Source organism: Scophthalmus maximus, chromosome 9, assembly GCF_022379125.1.
Source record: "Scophthalmus maximus strain ysfricsl-2021 chromosome 9, ASM2237912v1, whole genome shotgun sequence".
Taxonomy (NCBI): domain Eukaryota; kingdom Metazoa; phylum Chordata; class Actinopteri; order Pleuronectiformes; family Scophthalmidae; genus Scophthalmus; species Scophthalmus maximus.
Window position 1 is genome coordinate 5,466,747 of NC_061523.1, and position 18,817 is coordinate 5,485,563.

The 18,817-nt window shown below is 42.8% G+C and overlaps 1 protein-coding gene across 4 annotated transcripts; it reads right to left on the reverse strand.

The window, feature by feature from the left end:
* Positions 1–3,540: 3,540 nt before the first annotated feature.
* On the reverse strand, positions 3,541–17,571 carry irf2 (interferon regulatory factor 2). 4 transcript variants are annotated; one of them, XM_035649423.2, is made up of 9 exons: positions 17,537–17,571; positions 13,735–13,827; positions 11,931–12,030; positions 11,092–11,268; positions 10,853–10,899; positions 9,612–9,735; positions 9,316–9,465; positions 7,801–7,838; positions 3,541–7,065 (listed from the first exon to the last, which is right to left on the reverse strand). In XM_035649423.2, exons 1-9 carry the CDS (start codon positions 17,537–17,539, stop codon positions 6,796–6,798), a joined length of 1,002 nt encoding a protein of 333 aa, XP_035505316.1. In that variant the 5' UTR covers positions 17,540–17,571; the 3' UTR covers positions 3,541–6,795. The 4 variants fall into 4 exon arrangements, with proteins under 4 accessions (XP_035505316.1, XP_035505315.1, XP_035505317.2 ...); XM_035649422.2 differs by lacking the exon at positions 17,537–17,571 and adding an exon at positions 17,205–17,225; XM_035649424.2 differs by lacking the exon at positions 17,537–17,571 and adding an exon at positions 16,559–16,958.
* Between the last annotated feature and the right edge of the window lie 1,246 nt (positions 17,572–18,817).

The window sequence follows — 18,817 nt, forward strand, 5'->3', positions numbered from 1 at the left end:
CGTAATGTCCATGAGAGTCGTCACAAAGATACAAATGTGAGGGACAAAAAAGAAAGGGATGAAAGACACATGGATTCATAATATCACCTCCTCATATCCGGCCGTTTGCCACATTGTCAAACGGGAAGTGGGACTGCTATTCTTATTATGCTCCTCATTTACATCACTACTGTGGGAAAATGTGGCCATCGTGCCAACCGTCTGAAACAGGTTTGATATGCTACAACAGCACCTCGACATACGCGTGTACATATTGATATATCAATCATGTTAATTGTTTACATTCTTTAGCACCTTCCTTTTTTTTTGTGTATATTCTGTTGTGTTCCTGATGCACTACTTGTAAGTGACCACATTTCTGCGTGGTCGGCAAATGTTCAACATCCAGGGGGGTTATATCAGCCACACTGCTGTTTTTTAAAAATATATTATAGATTTAATAGCATTATGACTGTTACACCAAGGTTACGATAAATAGTTACTAGTATTAGTATCTTACGGGGACAATACCACTTATTTCGTGTCAGATCTGATACCGATCCTTCAGCCTTGAGTATCGGCCAATACCGATCCGATACTAATCTGATACAATTTTTTCCCCACTCGTAAAATAAAATATTAATAATTGGTTCATGGTGCACTTTGCTTAACCTAGCCATATAAAACCTGATACTCAACCGTGAGACAAATAATCACCTCCCCTAAAGGAAGACACACATAGCCAGCAACATGACTGAGTTATGGAATACTGCTGCTTTATTTTTTCAGAATGTTTTCGCACAATGTTTTATGGTCAGCACCGTTCAAACAAGCAAAAGACTAGATGAACTGTATACTCATAATTAAATAATAATAAATGAACATCAAAATGTGATGCCGGAATGTCATTCAAGGCTTTGTAGATATGTGAATAGGCATTTACTTGATATGTTTACTGTCGTGTATCTGATCAGATTTTACGTCTTATTTCTTCCGATATCCGATCCAATCTTTTTGGCCAATATTGACGCAATACCGATATGGAATATCGGATCGGGACATCCCTAATATGTACTACTACACTTTACAGTGTGTGCACATATAATCTTCGCCGTGTGCAATGTTGCCCAAACCTTTTTCTTTGAGATTGCTTTTACCAATGAAAAATGCTCTATAAATAAAATGTATTTGTATTATTATTATGATAATTTATTATTATTCCTGAGGATGGATGAGAGAGGATGTAGAGGCAAGGGAAAAGGGAGGCGGGCACAAATTAGGCCAAGGCATTTACCCAGAGGCCCCGGGAAGCTCCAGTGTTACTTTGTGCCGAATGGCTTCAAGATAATTCATTTAAAATTGTTGTTTGTGAATGTGCACCACTCGAGCTTCGCATGAACGAATCATCGGGGGCTCCTGAGCCCGGAAACCAGACCCATCAGCGGGCTCATGTTCATACGATCTCACAGACGGGGTCCAGGCCCCCCCCCTCGCCCCCTCCCATCCAGACGGGACGGGCCAATCCCCACCGTTTATCTCAAGTGGGGCGGGTATGATTTTTTCGAAGAGGTCTTTTCTAAAAGTCTTACTTTTGAAACTGGGGTTTGGACTAACCTGCCATCCTGCACTGTGATATGAGATTATGGCCGTTTGTTTTTCGTTCTTAGTTTTAAGAATCGGCACGCCCCTACTAAATGGTGAAGCGACAAAAATGGTTTTCCAAAAAATTACACTCATACTTTACTCATACAGTATTTCACACATTGCGCAGATGTATTTTCTCCTCTATTTTGAATTTCCAATTGAATTCTACGTTCTCCCTTTGATTTTAGCTTTTGAGCAAAAAGAAAGTATTAGTAGTATGTGCCTCTGTCTGACCTCTCTCCATCGCCTGTGAGCGAGGTCACCGATGAGGACTCAGTCATGCACCTTTACCCCTGCAGCCCTCTCAACAACGTGGACTTTCAAAAACGCCGATGGAGAGATCTTTGAAAACATTTCAAAAGACCTTGCCGCGAAAGACCTGTTGAATCATAATTCTCTGCGGCCCACGGCCCTCTGAGACCGGGGTGTGTTTTGACGGCATTATACCATACGACAACAACCCTGCATTTGCGAACAGAAAGAACGGAAACGGCTCTTCTTCCAGCACACACGAGAGAGTGAGAGGTTTAGAAGTAACCTTGGAAATAGAAAAACAAAATGGAATGGCTCTTGACAGAGCTTTGAATAATGAACAATGGTCCACAAATTCTCCACAAAAACTCTGGCCGAGGAGAAGTCAAGGACAGCTTCTCTTGAAAAAGAGAACGCAGCTCTCCGGAGGACTCGAGCTTAGGATCAATAAAGTATCTATCGATCTATTTATTGGTTAGTGACTGTGGTCAAGATTTCTAATTTTTTTCCTGACAATAAGAGAGGTTTTGGCATGACTAAACTATTCTCACAGGGTTCCTACGAGCACTTTCTTTTTCTTTCTATATTTCAACGTGAAAAGAAGCATAACATTGATGTTAAGTGCACTGAAACCTCTCTGTCCTGCGTTTGACATAGAAATGGAGCTGGAGTTCCACTTTTGAACACTAGGTGGTGTAAGGGAGCGAGCACTGTAGAACTGGCAGGAGGAGCTCAGTTTATTCCAAACGGTTTTGAACAGTTTGCCCCTTTTTTTGGGGCTCATAAATAATCTGAAAATCCTGTGACTAGATACTTTATGAAATCAAAAATGCCTTTGACCTCTTTCTTTTCATTTGACCTCTGATGAGTATTTTCATGTAGAATGAACAACAAGGGAGGATTGACTTCGATATTCTGACTTGAATAACAGAAAGAATGATTTCTTTTGTCTTGCAGTATCTGAAAAGCTGTTGGAGGGAACAGGAGGTCTTTTTTAGATAAGGGGAACAAAATGGAAGATAACCCACACTGAGGACATGACTGTTCACGGTGACTAATGGCATGCGGTTAGTGGTCGTCAGGGAAACCGGCCAGCCATCCACACAGAGGCCTCGGAGACAAACAGGAAGTAGAGTGGGAACTGAGAAGTGAGAACAGCAACTGAAACTGAAAGAGCCGTTGGTGCTCAGGTCGAGCTGGATGACTGGTACGTGTGTGTGTACACGTTGCCGGGGGGGGGGGGGGGGGGGGGGGGGGGGGGGTGCATCTGCTGCTCTGACGGAACAGAACACAAACACACACACACTGACAAAGTATTTTCCACACGGCACACATTAACCACTTGATATCAATTTGCCGCAGTTACATGTGGTTACTTGAGTACTACCTCAGACCTGTGGTGTGCCCCCCCCCCCCCCCCCCCCCCCCCCCCCCCCCCCCCCCCGCTTCAGAACGGACAACATGTCCTGAACATGGAGGACTTTGTCTTTTATGGGACATTTTTATCTCAACACTTAACAGATACACAAGCTCTCCAAGTCTCTCCCGACCCATAAAAGTGAACTCTGAACTTAACGAGATAAAGCCACTCAGCCCTGGCCGTTCTCTCCACGACGAGTCATAAAACACAACAAACACACACACACACACACACACACTTCTGAATAAATACAAAAACACGTCTTTATTCGGACTTACGTGTCGATTCACATGTGGCTTTTCGTAATGTACGCAGGATAAACAGTGGCGACACAATGTGGTTAAGCTCCGCTGAAATTAGCCGAGCAATCTTTTTTCCATCTCCCCCCCCCATAGGACTTGTATGGTGATATTGTTCTTTGTGGTATGTGCGAAGCGCCGAGAGCGAGACACACCCCAGTTTTTGACACAACAGCAAATCCAGTGGCTGTGGCTCACAAGAGCAGGTAAGACGGGTCAGCCGGCCGCATGACACACACCAGTATCGCTGGCCACTTTCCCTGCTGCAGTGACGTCCCATTTACAGACACAACAGGAACAGGCTCCAGGCGTTAAGTGCACTTGAGTTGTTCCGTGACAACCTCTTCAGAATTCCATGGTCAGGCCTGTCGAGGCAGGACGCCGCGAGCATCCGACAACCACAATAGGATCTCAACCAATGACAAACGTGCAGATTTTCAAGTCAATTCGTGCTTCAATGTTGAAAAAAAAAAAACCCCAAAACAACAACACCATAAATTAAACACATTCGCACTCGTGTAAAGGCCTATAATGGAAACTCGGCAAGACACTGACACCTTTCAAGGGTCTGGGACAATGAAAAGCTTCTGATTTGGTCATAACTACATGATTGTGAAAAGTCTCAACGCAAGATCTCCGACGGCGATTGACGGGCGCTCCCGAGCATTACGAAGTGTGACCACAGAGAAGGGGGAAGACGCGAGTTGCAAACAACATAGAGACACATTAGAAGAAAACATTTGCTGGGAGCCCCAAGCCCCCTTTTTGATTGGATGAGAACCTTAAATAGCTCTTTTTTTTTGCCGTGACAGTGATGTGCGTCCAGTGTCAAAACTCCACAGGGGGTCTGGAGCGGTTCCCGCTGGAGAATCAAAGTCTGCGCTTTAACCTGCTGACACACCAGCAGCCTTCTGATTCACTCACCACGGCTCAGGAGGCCGAATATGAAAATTTCATAATGTAGTTAATTCAATTTTGCTGAATTATACTGAGGCCACTGGGCGTGCTCCTACACGGGCATGTGAAACGAATAACAAAGACAAATAACAAAGCAGAAATTCGCTGCTCATTCTGTGCATTATGCAGTTAAATACATTTGCATTTTATGAGATGAAAAGAATGACTTTTCTGGGATTTACAGACGACACTGTGGCCGCTGGGGGGTTTTCCCAGGAGGAATGAAGAGGAGGATACAGTGCTGAGCAGAAACAACGGGTGCACTACAGTCTGCTGAGGAGACCGGACAACTGAAAAAAACCCCGATAGCAATAGCATCGTCATAGCAAAATATTCACTTTCATATCATGGTATAAATGTGCAGAATTAACGTCCAATTTGCACTCTGCTCCTTCCTCTCGCACACTGAGTTTCAATTGAAATGAAGCCTAACAAAAGGGAGTAATCTTTTCTTACATTCTTTAGAAAATGTTCAACGATCTGTGTGCAAGTAAATATAGTGAATATTAAAACCACTTTTTCATTCCTCTGTGATCACAGTGTCAGTCCACACACGAGTGAAACCTCCGACAGCTAGCAGACAAAAGCATAGGTCGTATCCAGACACACACACACACACACACTAACAAAGAGGCACAAACCTTCAATAACACCCCCCCCCCCCCCCCCAATACACACACAAGTGCTATCCATAAGGTGCAGAAGCGGCTCGCAGGCATACACACGTATGAGATATGTACATGATTCACACCAGGAGAAGGAGAAAGGAGAAGAAATGAATCCGTTGTTCACAGTCTGTCTGTCTGTCGTTCACTCTGTCAGTTCGTTCATGTGTGTTGGCGGGTTCCTTTACCTGAGGTTTCCAGACTGACAGGTTCGCGTTCGCACGCGCACGCGCGTGCGTGCGCGCACACACACACACACACACACATATACACACACTCACACTCTCACACACACACACACACACACACACACACACACACACACACACACACACTCACACACACACATATATATATATACATAAACTTGCATGGGGCATAATTCAGGCAGGAGTTATTCTACATCTAGATAACTCGCTGCTGGTTGAGCTGGTTTTTGTCACGACGGAGACGATTACATCTGCGTCACATTTTTTTGCTTTTGGTGCAAAACCTTTGGTTATGAACACGCATTGATTCTTGAATTATATGGCATCTTTGCTCCAGCCATGTGTCCCTGGAAAGCATCGTAGCCGATGTTTCATGCTAACGGCTGAGCTGACACTGTTCTGAGATTGTGACTCATTTTAGCTCTAAAATCTAGTCTCCTCATTATTTATGCCATGTCAATAACTTCAGACATGGATGCTGATGGATGGGTCAGTGTACAGAGACACAGTGTTCGGCAACAAACTGTGTTGTTTTGTAATCGGTTGTAATACTTACTGGTAAGTAATTTTAAATGAAACGAGACCTGTTTTTACGAAGCAGATTCAAAAATTAGTACAATATCATCTTCCTGTGATGAACTACGGGGGATTATTTCAGGTAGGATATCCATATTTCAGAAGATTGATTGACTGTATACATCTTAAATATCAAAAAAAGATTGATCAATATGAAGATGTATGTTCAAACCTGGGGAGGCTGTGCACCTACATATCGTGCGATTAAAAAAATACTAAGAACTTTTCCCTTGTAAAATCCGTCTTTAAAAAATTAACATTAAAGTGCAGAATCTCTTTGTCATTTGAACACGGTCCAGTCTAACGTGTCGTCAAAAAACAGCAGGGGAAATGATCTACCAGAGACACATGGATGACTAAGGTGTCTAAACGGTTAAGTTATCGTCCGAAGCAGACGTGAACGTGGACGACACCACGTATACGGGTGCATTCATGTTTTTTTTGGTGTGTACACTCCACGTACGGTCCGCAAAAACCCTCACAGACATGGTAAGACGGTGACATTTACATCAAGCACACCCTGAAAGCCACACAGATGCAGAAAGTAGAAATGGCTTCAGTGTAAGCGGGCAAGTCGAGTCGTAGAGAGAATTCCATGTATGCCATTTTTCCAATTAAAAGAAAAACGGGGGGGGGGGGGGGGTTAAGTCCCTGCAATCAAAAATAATCACAGATTTGGAAGTTTGGCCTTTTAGGCACCATGTGGCCCTGGTGGAGAAAAAACAACAACATTCTCTTTCATTCCTACGCCCCGAGGGGCAGCGAGGACACTCCCCCCCTGGGGTCGTATGGGGTCAGGAGGAGGTAACGTCCGAGGTTTTCCGTATGACGCTCGCGCGCATCTCATGGACGTGGCTGGCGGCCGTGGACGCGAGAGAGTCCTGGGCGTAGTCCTGCGTCCAGCAGTCGCTGTGGTAGCTGATGAGCGGGGCGGGGTCCCGCGTGCTGGTGATCCTGAAGTTGGGCCTGTTGGCACTGACAAACGTGGCCATGCCGGGGAGCGAGCACGAGGGGACCCTGAGGACTGACGTGCTGTAGTCCCGCCTCCAGACCGCACTGATACCCTGTCGGGCAGAACGGTTAGAAAGGAGAGATCAAGAGGTGGGAACGAGCAAACATCTGCTGTGGCAAGTGAACGATGTGGTGAAATGTTAGTGGTTTTGCACTGTAAATATCATAAAAAAACAAAAAAAAACAGCAGTGCAGGAGTTGAAAGGCTCAGGCAGAATATCTAATCTGACATGACATGGATTATTAATCACGGTTAAAATGTCCGGTTATAAATAGAGTTTCTGCATTATAAAAGATCAAACACAATGTCTACTATATTATATTATTACAACCAGTGATAAGAAGCGGCTGTGTGTGTCTCTGTGTGTGTTCACTGAGCGTACAATGTACTACCAAGGCCAACCTCAAATCAAACTGTTAATGTTTGACAACCACAGTTCCTGACAAGGCCCTCCCTTTTCTGTCTCACAACATTACAGGAAAAAACACACACACGAACACACCCATGAGCGCACACACACGCACACACACACACACACACACACACACACACACACACACACACACACACACACACACACACACACACACACACACACACACACACACACACACACACACACACACACACACACACACACACACACACACACACACACACACACCCTGTTTTGTCAGTGAAGTTGAGGCAGGTGAAAACCTGTTTATCTACAGATCAGAGCGGTTAATATCATTTTTTCATCACTCTCTCCTCTGCCTCTTTTGAGTGTGTGTTGTGAGAGACTCACCTCTTTAGTGTCTTCTGTGTCACTGTCTGTGTCGCTGCCTGTAGCAATAAAGACACAAAGAGTTGGAGTAATAAAACAGTATTCAGGCCATATATCAGAGGGTAAGAGAGAGCACACACGCAGCAGTGCACTTTCCTACCGTGTAAACATTGCAAATGCTGTAGCACAACTTTGAACAGCAAATGTTAGAATCAGTGAAGAAAAGTAAGACCACAAAAAAAGAAGGGGGGGGCTGATTATGATTTGAATCTCGACTGTTGGAGCAATGGGACCGATTGAGAGCGAGATCAGAGAAGGTCACGTAAAGACAGAGGAGCCACAGATGGAAAATAAAAAGAGCCTGCTCTGCCTGAATGACTGGTTAGCACAGAAGGGTGAGATGAACAGATGCCAACGTGGTGACAAAGACAAACACTCCAAATAAACTATATATCTTTTGACATCGCCGTGTCTGCTTTCAGATGAGTCTTTGTGGTTGTTGATACAGGAGAACAAATATTTGATTTTGCAAACGACAGTACTTTAACAACAAAAAATGTTTTTGTTTCCAAGGTACATTAAAAAAAAATGTAACCGTTCAAAAACTGCTTCAGGGAGTCACTGTTTAGTCATTGGCAGCTGCCACAATAATCGCTGGTGAACAGTGGTTACATTTTTTTCTCCAAATTAATTTCCCCCCATTGTGAAACATCTGATGAGACGTTTCACTTCACCTTAGTTGTATTGTGTAATAACAGGTGATATAATGACCGATTGCATCAACTCATCAAGTCACCATCAGAACAAGACCTTTTTTTTTTCTTTGGCTGATAATTCAAAACGAACAACGATAGCGTACATCAACTAGGGCTGTGCCATATCATACCGGCCGCAATAATACTGGTACCATTTTTGTTTACGTGATTAAAAAAAGTGTGATATCACAAAATCAGTCCAAAGATGTCTGAGAGCGAGAGCAGCGCGTCGGGCCGGGCAGCGACGGCAAATTAAGCCACATGTCTGCAAGGAAGTGACTACTCGCCAGGCCCAGGAGGTTTTTATTCATCTGCCAGGACCTGTCTGTCCGCCTCACACATCAACATACCGGCGCCTTTGTTTTGAAACTTAAAATTTGAGGTCAATATTATTAGATGATAATATTGTGCAGTAGCTAGCAAGTTGGGATAAGAAGGATGGAAAGTGTCCTTCATTTTATTTGTACTAATAAATGCTGCTGCCTGCAACAAGCTGCAATCACTAATGGAATTCTTTTTCCTATATCGCCAGAAATATCGCTATCGCAAATTTCCTTGAAATATCGCGATATCATTTTGAAGTTATATCCCAACATCAACTGGTTTGAGCTCGACAGCCCGGCGACACAAAAACACCACTACACACGCTGAAAAAAGGCCGTTCCTTTGTAGATGTTGACCACTACATTCTAAACATGCGCTCTTCATGCACATGCAAAATGTGTATGTGTGTATGTGTGTGTGTGTGTGTGTGTGTGTGTGTGTGTCAGAGATGTCTCACCGCATGACGACACAGGAGAGATTTGGAGCGGGTACGTGTGGGAGGAGCTGACTGTCTGCTCTTCATTCTCAGTGGTCACTTCAACGGTCTGACAGACGTACGGCAGCTGCTCGCTCGTGATCAGCTGGTCCTCGGCTGAACTGTGGACGGCTGCGGATTGGACAGACGCTGCATGTTTTAACAAGCTGAACACACGTGTACACTCTGATCAAACTCTGAAAGGATTTACTGATAAAAATGACAAAAACAGTTGTGATTCAAATAGTAGAAAAACAACCAAAACATCGCTGTCGTACCTGAGGCACTGTCCGTCACCCTGACCTCTAGGATTTCCTGCTTGATTCCTCCTTCCTGTTTGAAATATTCGATGGGTGCGGTGTGCGCTTGGAGAAGGATCCCGTCTGGGAACGGAGAAGCTCCCTAGTGGTGAGGAGGCCAGAGAGAGAGACAGACGAGGGAACTTTAGCGTTTATCACAGCGGCACAAAACATTTCATTCAAACATCTACACAAACACAGGAGTTTAGTTTAACTGGTCATAGGCACGGCAACGCTCACGTGCCCATTTAAACATGGCGTCCTCTATGTAGTACAGTAAATTCATTACTGTCAGTGAGAACCTACAGTAAGAAAGCTGGGCTGCAGTGACCCAGTTTTTATTAATTATTTTAAATATGTACTCGTGAGCAGTTAATTCCAACTAGGACCTTGATACAAACTGATATGTAAATACATTCAATCAGCTGAGCAGACTACACGACACCAACCAGCCTAACATCAAGCAAGAACTCGTGGTCATTCCTCAGCAACTCATAAAAAACGGTCCATGTCTTTTTGTTTATTTAGATACAGAATTCCGGAGCAGTTTGAGAGGGTGCTGCTGACAATCATTTAAATCAAGTGATTTTGGAAAAAGTTATGTCAAAATTGGATGTTCCTCAAAAGAAAATACAGTATCAGTAGACTAAGGCAAAGGGTTTGATATTCAGGATTTTTCCTTTCTTTCTGCAGCCGATCCGATCATTTCATCATTCATTTACAAATGGAACTAGCAGCTATCGGGTTTTACTCTGCAACTGCCTAAGCTTGTGCATTTACTTAAGAGACGGAACCAAACGGAGGAGGAGCACTTGGTTTACAGCTCCTGTTCTCTGCCAATACGTCTCTGCCGCGTGGCGACAGGAGCCGATCGTTCACGTTGGATACTCCTCGGCTACCATACAGACACTGCGTGCTCTGCTTTTTGCACAAAGGGTGACATTTCTCGGTTCAGTAAACATTCTTGTGATCCTGCGACGCCGAACGTCACCAGATCGGCCGGGAGGCAGAGTGATTGCTCGGCTGTGAGTTTAAGTTAAACTCCGCGGGCCTGGAGGTGAAATCAGAAACTCCCCTCTTCCTCTGTGGTGTCAGTATTCCGCCGTCGCGCTGCTCGTTGCTCTGCAGTGCTGCTGCTTATCATGAGCACAATTACAATATCTAATGTTTGTCAAAGGGTTGTGTTTCTCTATTCTACCAGTGCAGCTGGTTTTATCTACCTCTTTATTTTCCTTGGGAATCCCCTCTTTATCGGTCTTCTTCTTTCCTAAATGGGCATACACACAGATGGAAACATGTTTTAAAAATCGATTTACAAAAACACTATATATATATAGATATATATATATCTATATATATATGTGTATATATATATGTGTATATATGGGAAGTGTCCTAATTTAGCAAAATGGAATTACTTGTAAATGACCAAACCGAGCTGAGGAAGAGCAGCACTCACCTTTCTTCAAGCTTCTCTCAGTGGAGGAGAGCATCTTATAAACTCTGAAGGCATTGGTTCCCTTTTTGATGCTCTTATCCTTCACTTCCTCGATGTCTGGCAGACTGTTCATGGCACAGCGGAAATTCGCCTTCCATGTCTTTGGGTCCGGACGGTCGACGCCGTGCTGGTATTTACCTGCACAGACACAAAAAAACAGAAACATGCGGAGGAAGATTGACAAGGAGATTAGTTATTGATACACATGGCGCTTATCAGGAAGAAGGGACATTGTCACTTTGCAGGTAGTGATTTGTGATGCCATTTTACCAGCATGAATAGTACATTAAGTGTCACTTTAACCGTTACAACTAAAGTTTAAACTAAATGATAAATCTATGTTTTTCTGTTCTGTGCATTTATTATGTTTCACACCTTAAAAAAAGACGTATTCATGAAAAATAAACACTTTCATGTCTTAAATGCAAAATCTGTTCATTTACTGGCCATCAGACTAATTGCGTGCTGATTTCAGACAATGTGAGACGAGACCTGAAAACTTAATCATATTATGTTATAATTCCTTTGTTTATTCTTTTATGCATTTTCATTTTATTCTGATGTGGTATAAGGAGGTGTGTGAATTACGGTTCTTACAGATCCGCTGTGTGCTTCCTTACAAAGACACCTCAAAGTAAAGTGAACGGGACAACCCTCTACCACGTGATTTCTTACCTGAAAGACATGACGCCAAACGAGAGTTTCTTTGAATTGAAAACAGGAGTGGTGCGGCGGGAGTGATGATTAAAGCCAGGGAAAAAAGGAGAAGCAGTGATTGCACAGTTAAAGATATGTGTTACCTGTGTGTATGGCCCATCGCATGAAGAGCGGAGCGTCTTTCTCCAGGTCCCAGCCGTGGCGCGCAGCATGCATCCATGGAATCTGGAAGATTCTCTTTTCCTGGAAAACATTTTCATTTTTCTCAGCTCTTGAATAATAGGATTAAGCGTGCGTGCGCAGTGTTTCCCCTTGGGTTACTGGTTTGGGGGTTCTATTACAGAGCAACAGGAAACATATTTTGTCCCCTGTGTTTGTTGGGATGACTTGCCATATTTTCCTCTTTCTCTCTCTCTCTCTCTCTCTCTCTCTCTCTCCCCTCTCTCTCTCTCCCCTCTCTCTCTCTCTCTCTCTCTCTCTCTCTCTCTCTCTCTGTGGTTGTGGGTGAATGCGCACGTGTTTGTGTGGGTGAGCAGGCTGGGGGTCGAGCATTGCCCTGCACAAAACAGGAAATTGTAAATGCAAAGCAACATTTTCTTAAAGAAGGTGGGACACGAGCTTATCTACATTAAGGCTGCTCTGTATATATTTTTTACTATTTATAATTTTTATATTTATATTTCGTACATATCTGTCGCCGCATCATATATCATATATCATGTATAGCAGCCAGTTAGAGCATCGAAACCCCTAATGACATTCACACTTTCAGAGTCTTCAGCGGGGGGAGACCACGGCAAGCTTAGAACGCCTCGTTTTACTTTCGGTTTCACAGACTTCAAACGCAAATTATGCATTCCAAATGGTCACGTTAAGTTTCCTCCACAAACTTTTACACAGGAGCGCAGCAGGAATGAAGAATAAAGGCTGGGACACACTACATGATTTTAATCGCAGGCTTTCAGTCTGTTCACACTACGTGACTCATCGGCGAAGGGGGGGTTCACACACTACACGATCCTTCACCATCACGTTTTTTTCATGAAAACACACAAGAAGTGACACGGTAAAATATGCGATACACGCGTGAAACGGGAATGTTTGTCACTTTCCCGATGGATGTTAAAAAGAAGCTGTGTTCAATAAATAATAGGATACTCTTATGTTCAAAGGTCAGAAACAGGAAGTAGTTTGAGCGGACGCTCTGTGTGCAGAGAGAAATAACATGGCGGGTTAATATGTGGTTCCGCATTAAAGCAGCTCGAGGTTACGCTCATCATCTGTTCCAAGTGAAAACGCACAACTTGACAGAAACAAGCTCCGCATATAGTCTGCGCGATGATTGTTTTCAGAAACACAGAAAAGGCAGAGAATATGGGTGAAGAGTGTTGAAGTGTTGTTGTGCTACAGTTCCTCCCCCGTCTTTCCAGGTTAATGCACTCACTGTTAATAGATGTTCCTCAAAAGAAAATACAGTATCATTAGAATTAGGCAAAGGGTTTGAGATGATATTCATTAATTTCTCTTCCCTTCTGCAGCCAATCCGACCATTGCATCATTCATTTACAAATGAGTCAACGTTTTTCAGGTACCAGACTTTTCCAGATATTTAACATGCTAGATACCTGAAAAACGTTGATCACGTCGTTGGTAGTTCACACATAGCGATTGGGTGCCCATTTGCGTGAGCCGATTTCACACGGATTTTCCTCAGATTTGCTGCAACTCCAGGATTTGTTGGCGAGCTTAAAATGGTGTAGTGTGAACTCTGCATAAGGTGTTTAGGGAAAGCTTAAATGACCTCTGTTTGGCATTATGTGTAAAATACAATTAAATAAATTGGGGCGCCCCACCAAAACAAGGGTAGGGGAAACACTGGTGTGTGTGTTTGTGTGTGTGTGTGTGTGTGTGTGTGTGTGTGTGTGCACACACACAGTGTACACTTACCTCATTAACCCATTTGAGTCCTGGTATCTGACACGAGTTTATTTGTTCCTCCAGCCACGGTCGCATCCTCATTCTCTCCACTGGCATTGTGGCCTGTCAACACACAAACATGATGATTATGATTACATATTCTTATAATTAATGTATAACTATAATAGACAGCAGCATGCGCATGAATGATGACTGCGGTAAACAATTAAATTGGATTTTTCTTTTTCTTCAGAGGGTTCCACAGTGTTTTTTTTACAATAAAAAAAACGGGTTGGTATTTTGTAGGGGTATCAAATACAAATAGCAAAATTGGAAGGGACGTGTTCTGCTCTGCCGTCCACTGTGGGTGGAAGCAGCCACATGACGTTACCATCTGTCATGTCATTCCAGAATTGGAGGACATTTTATGTCCCACCCATGAAATTTCAAATAATCTATTTACAATATACAAAAAAATGCAGTTTGTGTGTGAATAACAAATAATAATGATGCTAAATATAAATATACTTAGAGACATTTTTTCTCCAAAATATTATTGAAAATACTAAAGTGCCATTTTTCTCTTGTCCCACCTTCTAGATGACCAAATGGAATGTCAATTACAACGGTTCAAATACATTTCAAATATCCTTTTTTGTATGATTTTGTTTATATATGTCTCTTGTAATTGTTACATTTTTTTTAAATCATTGAAATATATCAAATAATAGCACTTTTGCAATAAAGTTCTGTCCCACAACATACGTGCAACCCTGTTACCGAAACCTATTTAGCCTGGCAGAAGAAGAAGAAAACAGTGAGTGACATGATTCACAGGAAATGAATGGTCTACCCATTCGTGTTTGCCGCATGAATGGACAGACCAAAGGGATATTCTCTCCTCTATTTTTCATATTATATAATAATAATATTTTCAGCCTTGATTTAATGTGTCACTCTAACCAATGCAACACTGTTACACATATTATCAGACTAAGACAAATTCATGTAAAATGTAAGTTTGTCCTGAAGATGACAGTGATGGCTAGCTAAGCAGCTAGCTTCTATTCATGAGAAAAAGCTAACAATAGCATGGATTTGCAACCCTGTTACCGTAATTAGAGAAACAGGGTTGCATCTCCTTCAATCCACTTAGAAGGGTCAATCTATCATCTTAAGTTCAGTTAAACAATTAAATAATGAATTAAATTTAGCATAGACTCCATGTTTTAAAAAAGGAATTATAATTTTTTTAAAAATCAATAAATATACTTTTTTTAGGTTCCCGAGTATTGCTGACAGGGTTGCGCCAAGCATAGCAGACGCAGCAAATAAAACGTATTATAAAAAGATTGCTTTTGATACCTGAGCTGGACAAATCAAATTATTTTAATGGTATATTACCTGTTGTTTTTAAATATACAAAAGAAAATAGTAAAATAAAGGGTACATTTTTTTTTAAATGATGGAAGCCTGAAATGTGCCTCCATTTCTGGAATGAGTCATGAAAAACTGAACTTGTAACTGAGGCCCTCCTTCAAATCTTCAAATTCTGGATGGAATAAAGACAAGAGGGAGGACGACAGAGCGGGTCAAATGAAGGGAATGAATACAGCATGCTTGTTCAACACCAAAAAACAAACAAAAAAACCCGTTACTGACCCCACCCACCCGTCCACCCACGCCGGGGAGGAGAAAGTTCACAGGGCACCGAGCTCCACAACAGGTCAAACAGGGTGACATGGCACCGCGTCAAATGTTAAGTATTTTCCCAAACTACAGGGTTGACACTTCAGCTGAATCCAAGACAGACAGACAGACAGACAGACAGACAGACAGACAGACACACAGACACACACACACACAGACACACACACACACACACACACACACACACACACACACACACAAAACCCTGTCTATATTACTATTGCCAACATACGTTTAAAAGCACTTTAATGTTTGTACGTTTCTATGATTGATTAGGGAACATGTTATAAAATGTCAAGGTTGAAAATAAACAAAGGTCAGCCAATCGTGTAAATTAGGCCAATCACTAACTAAACTAATAAGGAAACGTGCCATTAACTTGGATCATGTACTACCCTTGGATTTGAAAAAAAAAAAAAAGTAGGCAAATGCACTTACAGCCACACACACACACACACACACACACACACACACACACACATACAAAACCCTGATAGGGCTGAAATCTTGAACAAATAATTACAATATTTCCATTATAGTTGCAACCACCGGGTATACTTTTGATGTCAGTTCATATAAACCACTCAGATTTATACATTCTATTTCCTCAATGTCTTCATAACAGAACTCAAGAGCCCTTAAAGGGAAGGTCAACCAAAAACACTACAGGAGTTTCATTTTCAACCTCATTTGAAAGACATAAAGCTGGAATGTATTCGATTTTGTACTGTCAGAATAATACATATATTAATATCAGTAAAAGCCAGCTTGTGGCCGAGTAACGCCCCCCCCCCCCCCCCCCCCCCCCCCCCCCGCTCGGCAGATGTTACTAACAGTTTGTTTTTTTATTTTAAATGTTGGACTAAAGTTTGATTTAGCAGCGAAGGGTCGAGAGAGAGAGAGAGAGAGAGAGCGCGACGTCGCTTCCTGCCAGCGTGCTGCTGGTCCACAACAACAACCGAGACAAAAAGTGAAAATAAACGACGTACCGAGTCAACAAGAACGACAGTCCCACTTTCACTTGCACCGCGAGCGAGGCCGCCGTCATGTCGCCCCCGTGGGAGGTCTGCGCGCTGCCAGTGCGACGCAGCGGGCGAGCGAGCGAGCGAGCGGGCGGCGAGATGCGGAAACGAGTCGTCCCTACCTGTTCGCTGTGCACGGCCCGCAGCTCCGCGGTCCCGCTGGAGGAATGACGAGCGCGGCGCGGGTCGGGACAAGTCGCTTCCTTTCCAAAGTGAGAAAAACAAAAAGTCGCGTGTTCTTTCTTTTCCTCCGCTTTTCTTTTTTTTTTTTTTTTTTTCTTCTTTTTTTTTTCTGTTTCTGTGTCGAGACCGAAAGCAAAACAACGGCTGCCTCTTTTGGGGAAGTGGGGGCTCGCGCTGGAAATCCCCCTCCTGGCTCTCGCGCTCGCTCTCGCGCTCGCCGCGTCGCTCTCGGGCGCCGTCGCGGAAGTCTCCCGGCCGCGTGCGCGCTCTCCAGAGAAAGGCGAACGCGAAGAGGACTCACTCCGCTCTTTTTTCCCCCCACCCTCCCCCATTTGCCACGGAGTAAACACAGCTCGTCATCCCATGCTGTTTTACTTCAGTTGGTGATTTTAGCAAACATGGCATTTCTATAGACTTGCTTTTATGTGATGTCGTCTTTTTATATCTTTTTTTCATACAGATATGTGACCTGAAAACCATATTGGTGTTGGAATGCTGATTTGAATTGTCTGTGATTTGTACGTTCTTGTGAAAGCATTTGTGAACTACTTCTAAAAGGTGCTATATAAATAAAATTGTATTTACCTGTCCTGCACTACCAGGCTGTAGCGCTGTACACATTTTGTGTTCATTCTTTTTGAAAGAAAAAAAAAAGGTCAATAAGTTTTGTGATTAACAGTTTGGACGCTTTTGTCCAAAGCACCTTACCATAAGTGCATTCAACCATGAAGATATTACCCCAAAAGTAATATTAGTACATTACGATTTATCAAACTGGCAAAACCAGCTTCAAGTGATTTATATATATAGTAAAAAAAGATATATATATATATATATATATATATATATATATATATATATAAAGGTTCAGTGTGAACAGGGGAGCTTTCAGAAAATGAGTCAAAAACGTGACCTACCATGGGTGGGATAACCACGGACAACAAGAAGAAGTTTGAAATCTTGTTCTGCAGAAAAACATAGAAGATCTTTGAGCCGGATTTCATTTTCACTTCCTCTGTCGCCTCCCCCCTCCCTCCCTCCCTCCCTCCCAGCTCCCCCGCCCCCGCCCTCCCTTTCTGCGCAGCTGATCCTGGAAACGAAACCAGAAACTTAAGCGCGTGTGCGTGCGTGTGATGAGGCGCCAGCACCTGCAGATTTTCATTTAATCTTCCTCCAACGCTGACACAAACATTGGAAACAAGCCCCCCTCCCCCCTGCACTGTTACATTTTCTTATGAAAATGTGAACATAATTTAAAAAGTATTTTAATAGTAAAAAAAACAATTTTGATCATATATAACCCATTATACAATGATGTTTTCTATATTTATAGTGTATTGCAGTTGTAAAAGGTAATGCAAATTGTGTTTGTACAGTAAAAGCCAAACTAGGGACCGGAATTGAAAATGCTCTGCATTATTCAAACTATGTTAAACTGCATTGTCTCTGTCAAGTGACATACAATTCAATTTGGTTCAAATGCATTCATCTATCATTCAGTATATTGGTGTATTTAAAAGAAAAAAAAACATAAAGGTTTTGACTAAAGAAGGTGAATTTGTATCTGGACTAATTTGAATAACTTGATTAAATGCACTTTAAAATGAATACACATTAATGCGTGAATAGCAGCTGCCGAAGCTTCACGATGCAGCCCGACTGCATTTGCTGATGATGTTATGATTATGAAATTCGTGTCATTTCTCGCCTGTACAATCCTTTCTGTTTACACCTAAGGAGAAAAGAGTTTTTGAAAAATAAGAACAGAAAGTGTGATGTTAAAAGAAAAAAAAAGGGCTGTTAGTTGCTAACCGTGTCATACTGGGTCAGGTCCCAGCCCCATGGACCAGCAGAGATCTGCGTAAAGTCAGAGCTATCCCTTTTTATCTCACACACTCACACGCACACGCACACACACTGCAGCTGAGACCGGGGAGGGGTCTGATAAACTAACAGGGAAAGTTAATAGTTCAACAGCAGGACTGAGGATGGGCCAACAACAAAAAGCAGCGATGTGGATGAGAAGAAATATAGATACATAAGAAAATATGTGTGGGCACTCTCACACACACACAAAACAAAACAACAGTGACAGCTGAAAACAGAACCCGACTGTCTCAACAGGAACAGGTCACGGTGAACAGTATCAGTGTGCTGCTCTGGTCTGTGGCACTCTGTCCAGTTCCAGTTCCTGGAAC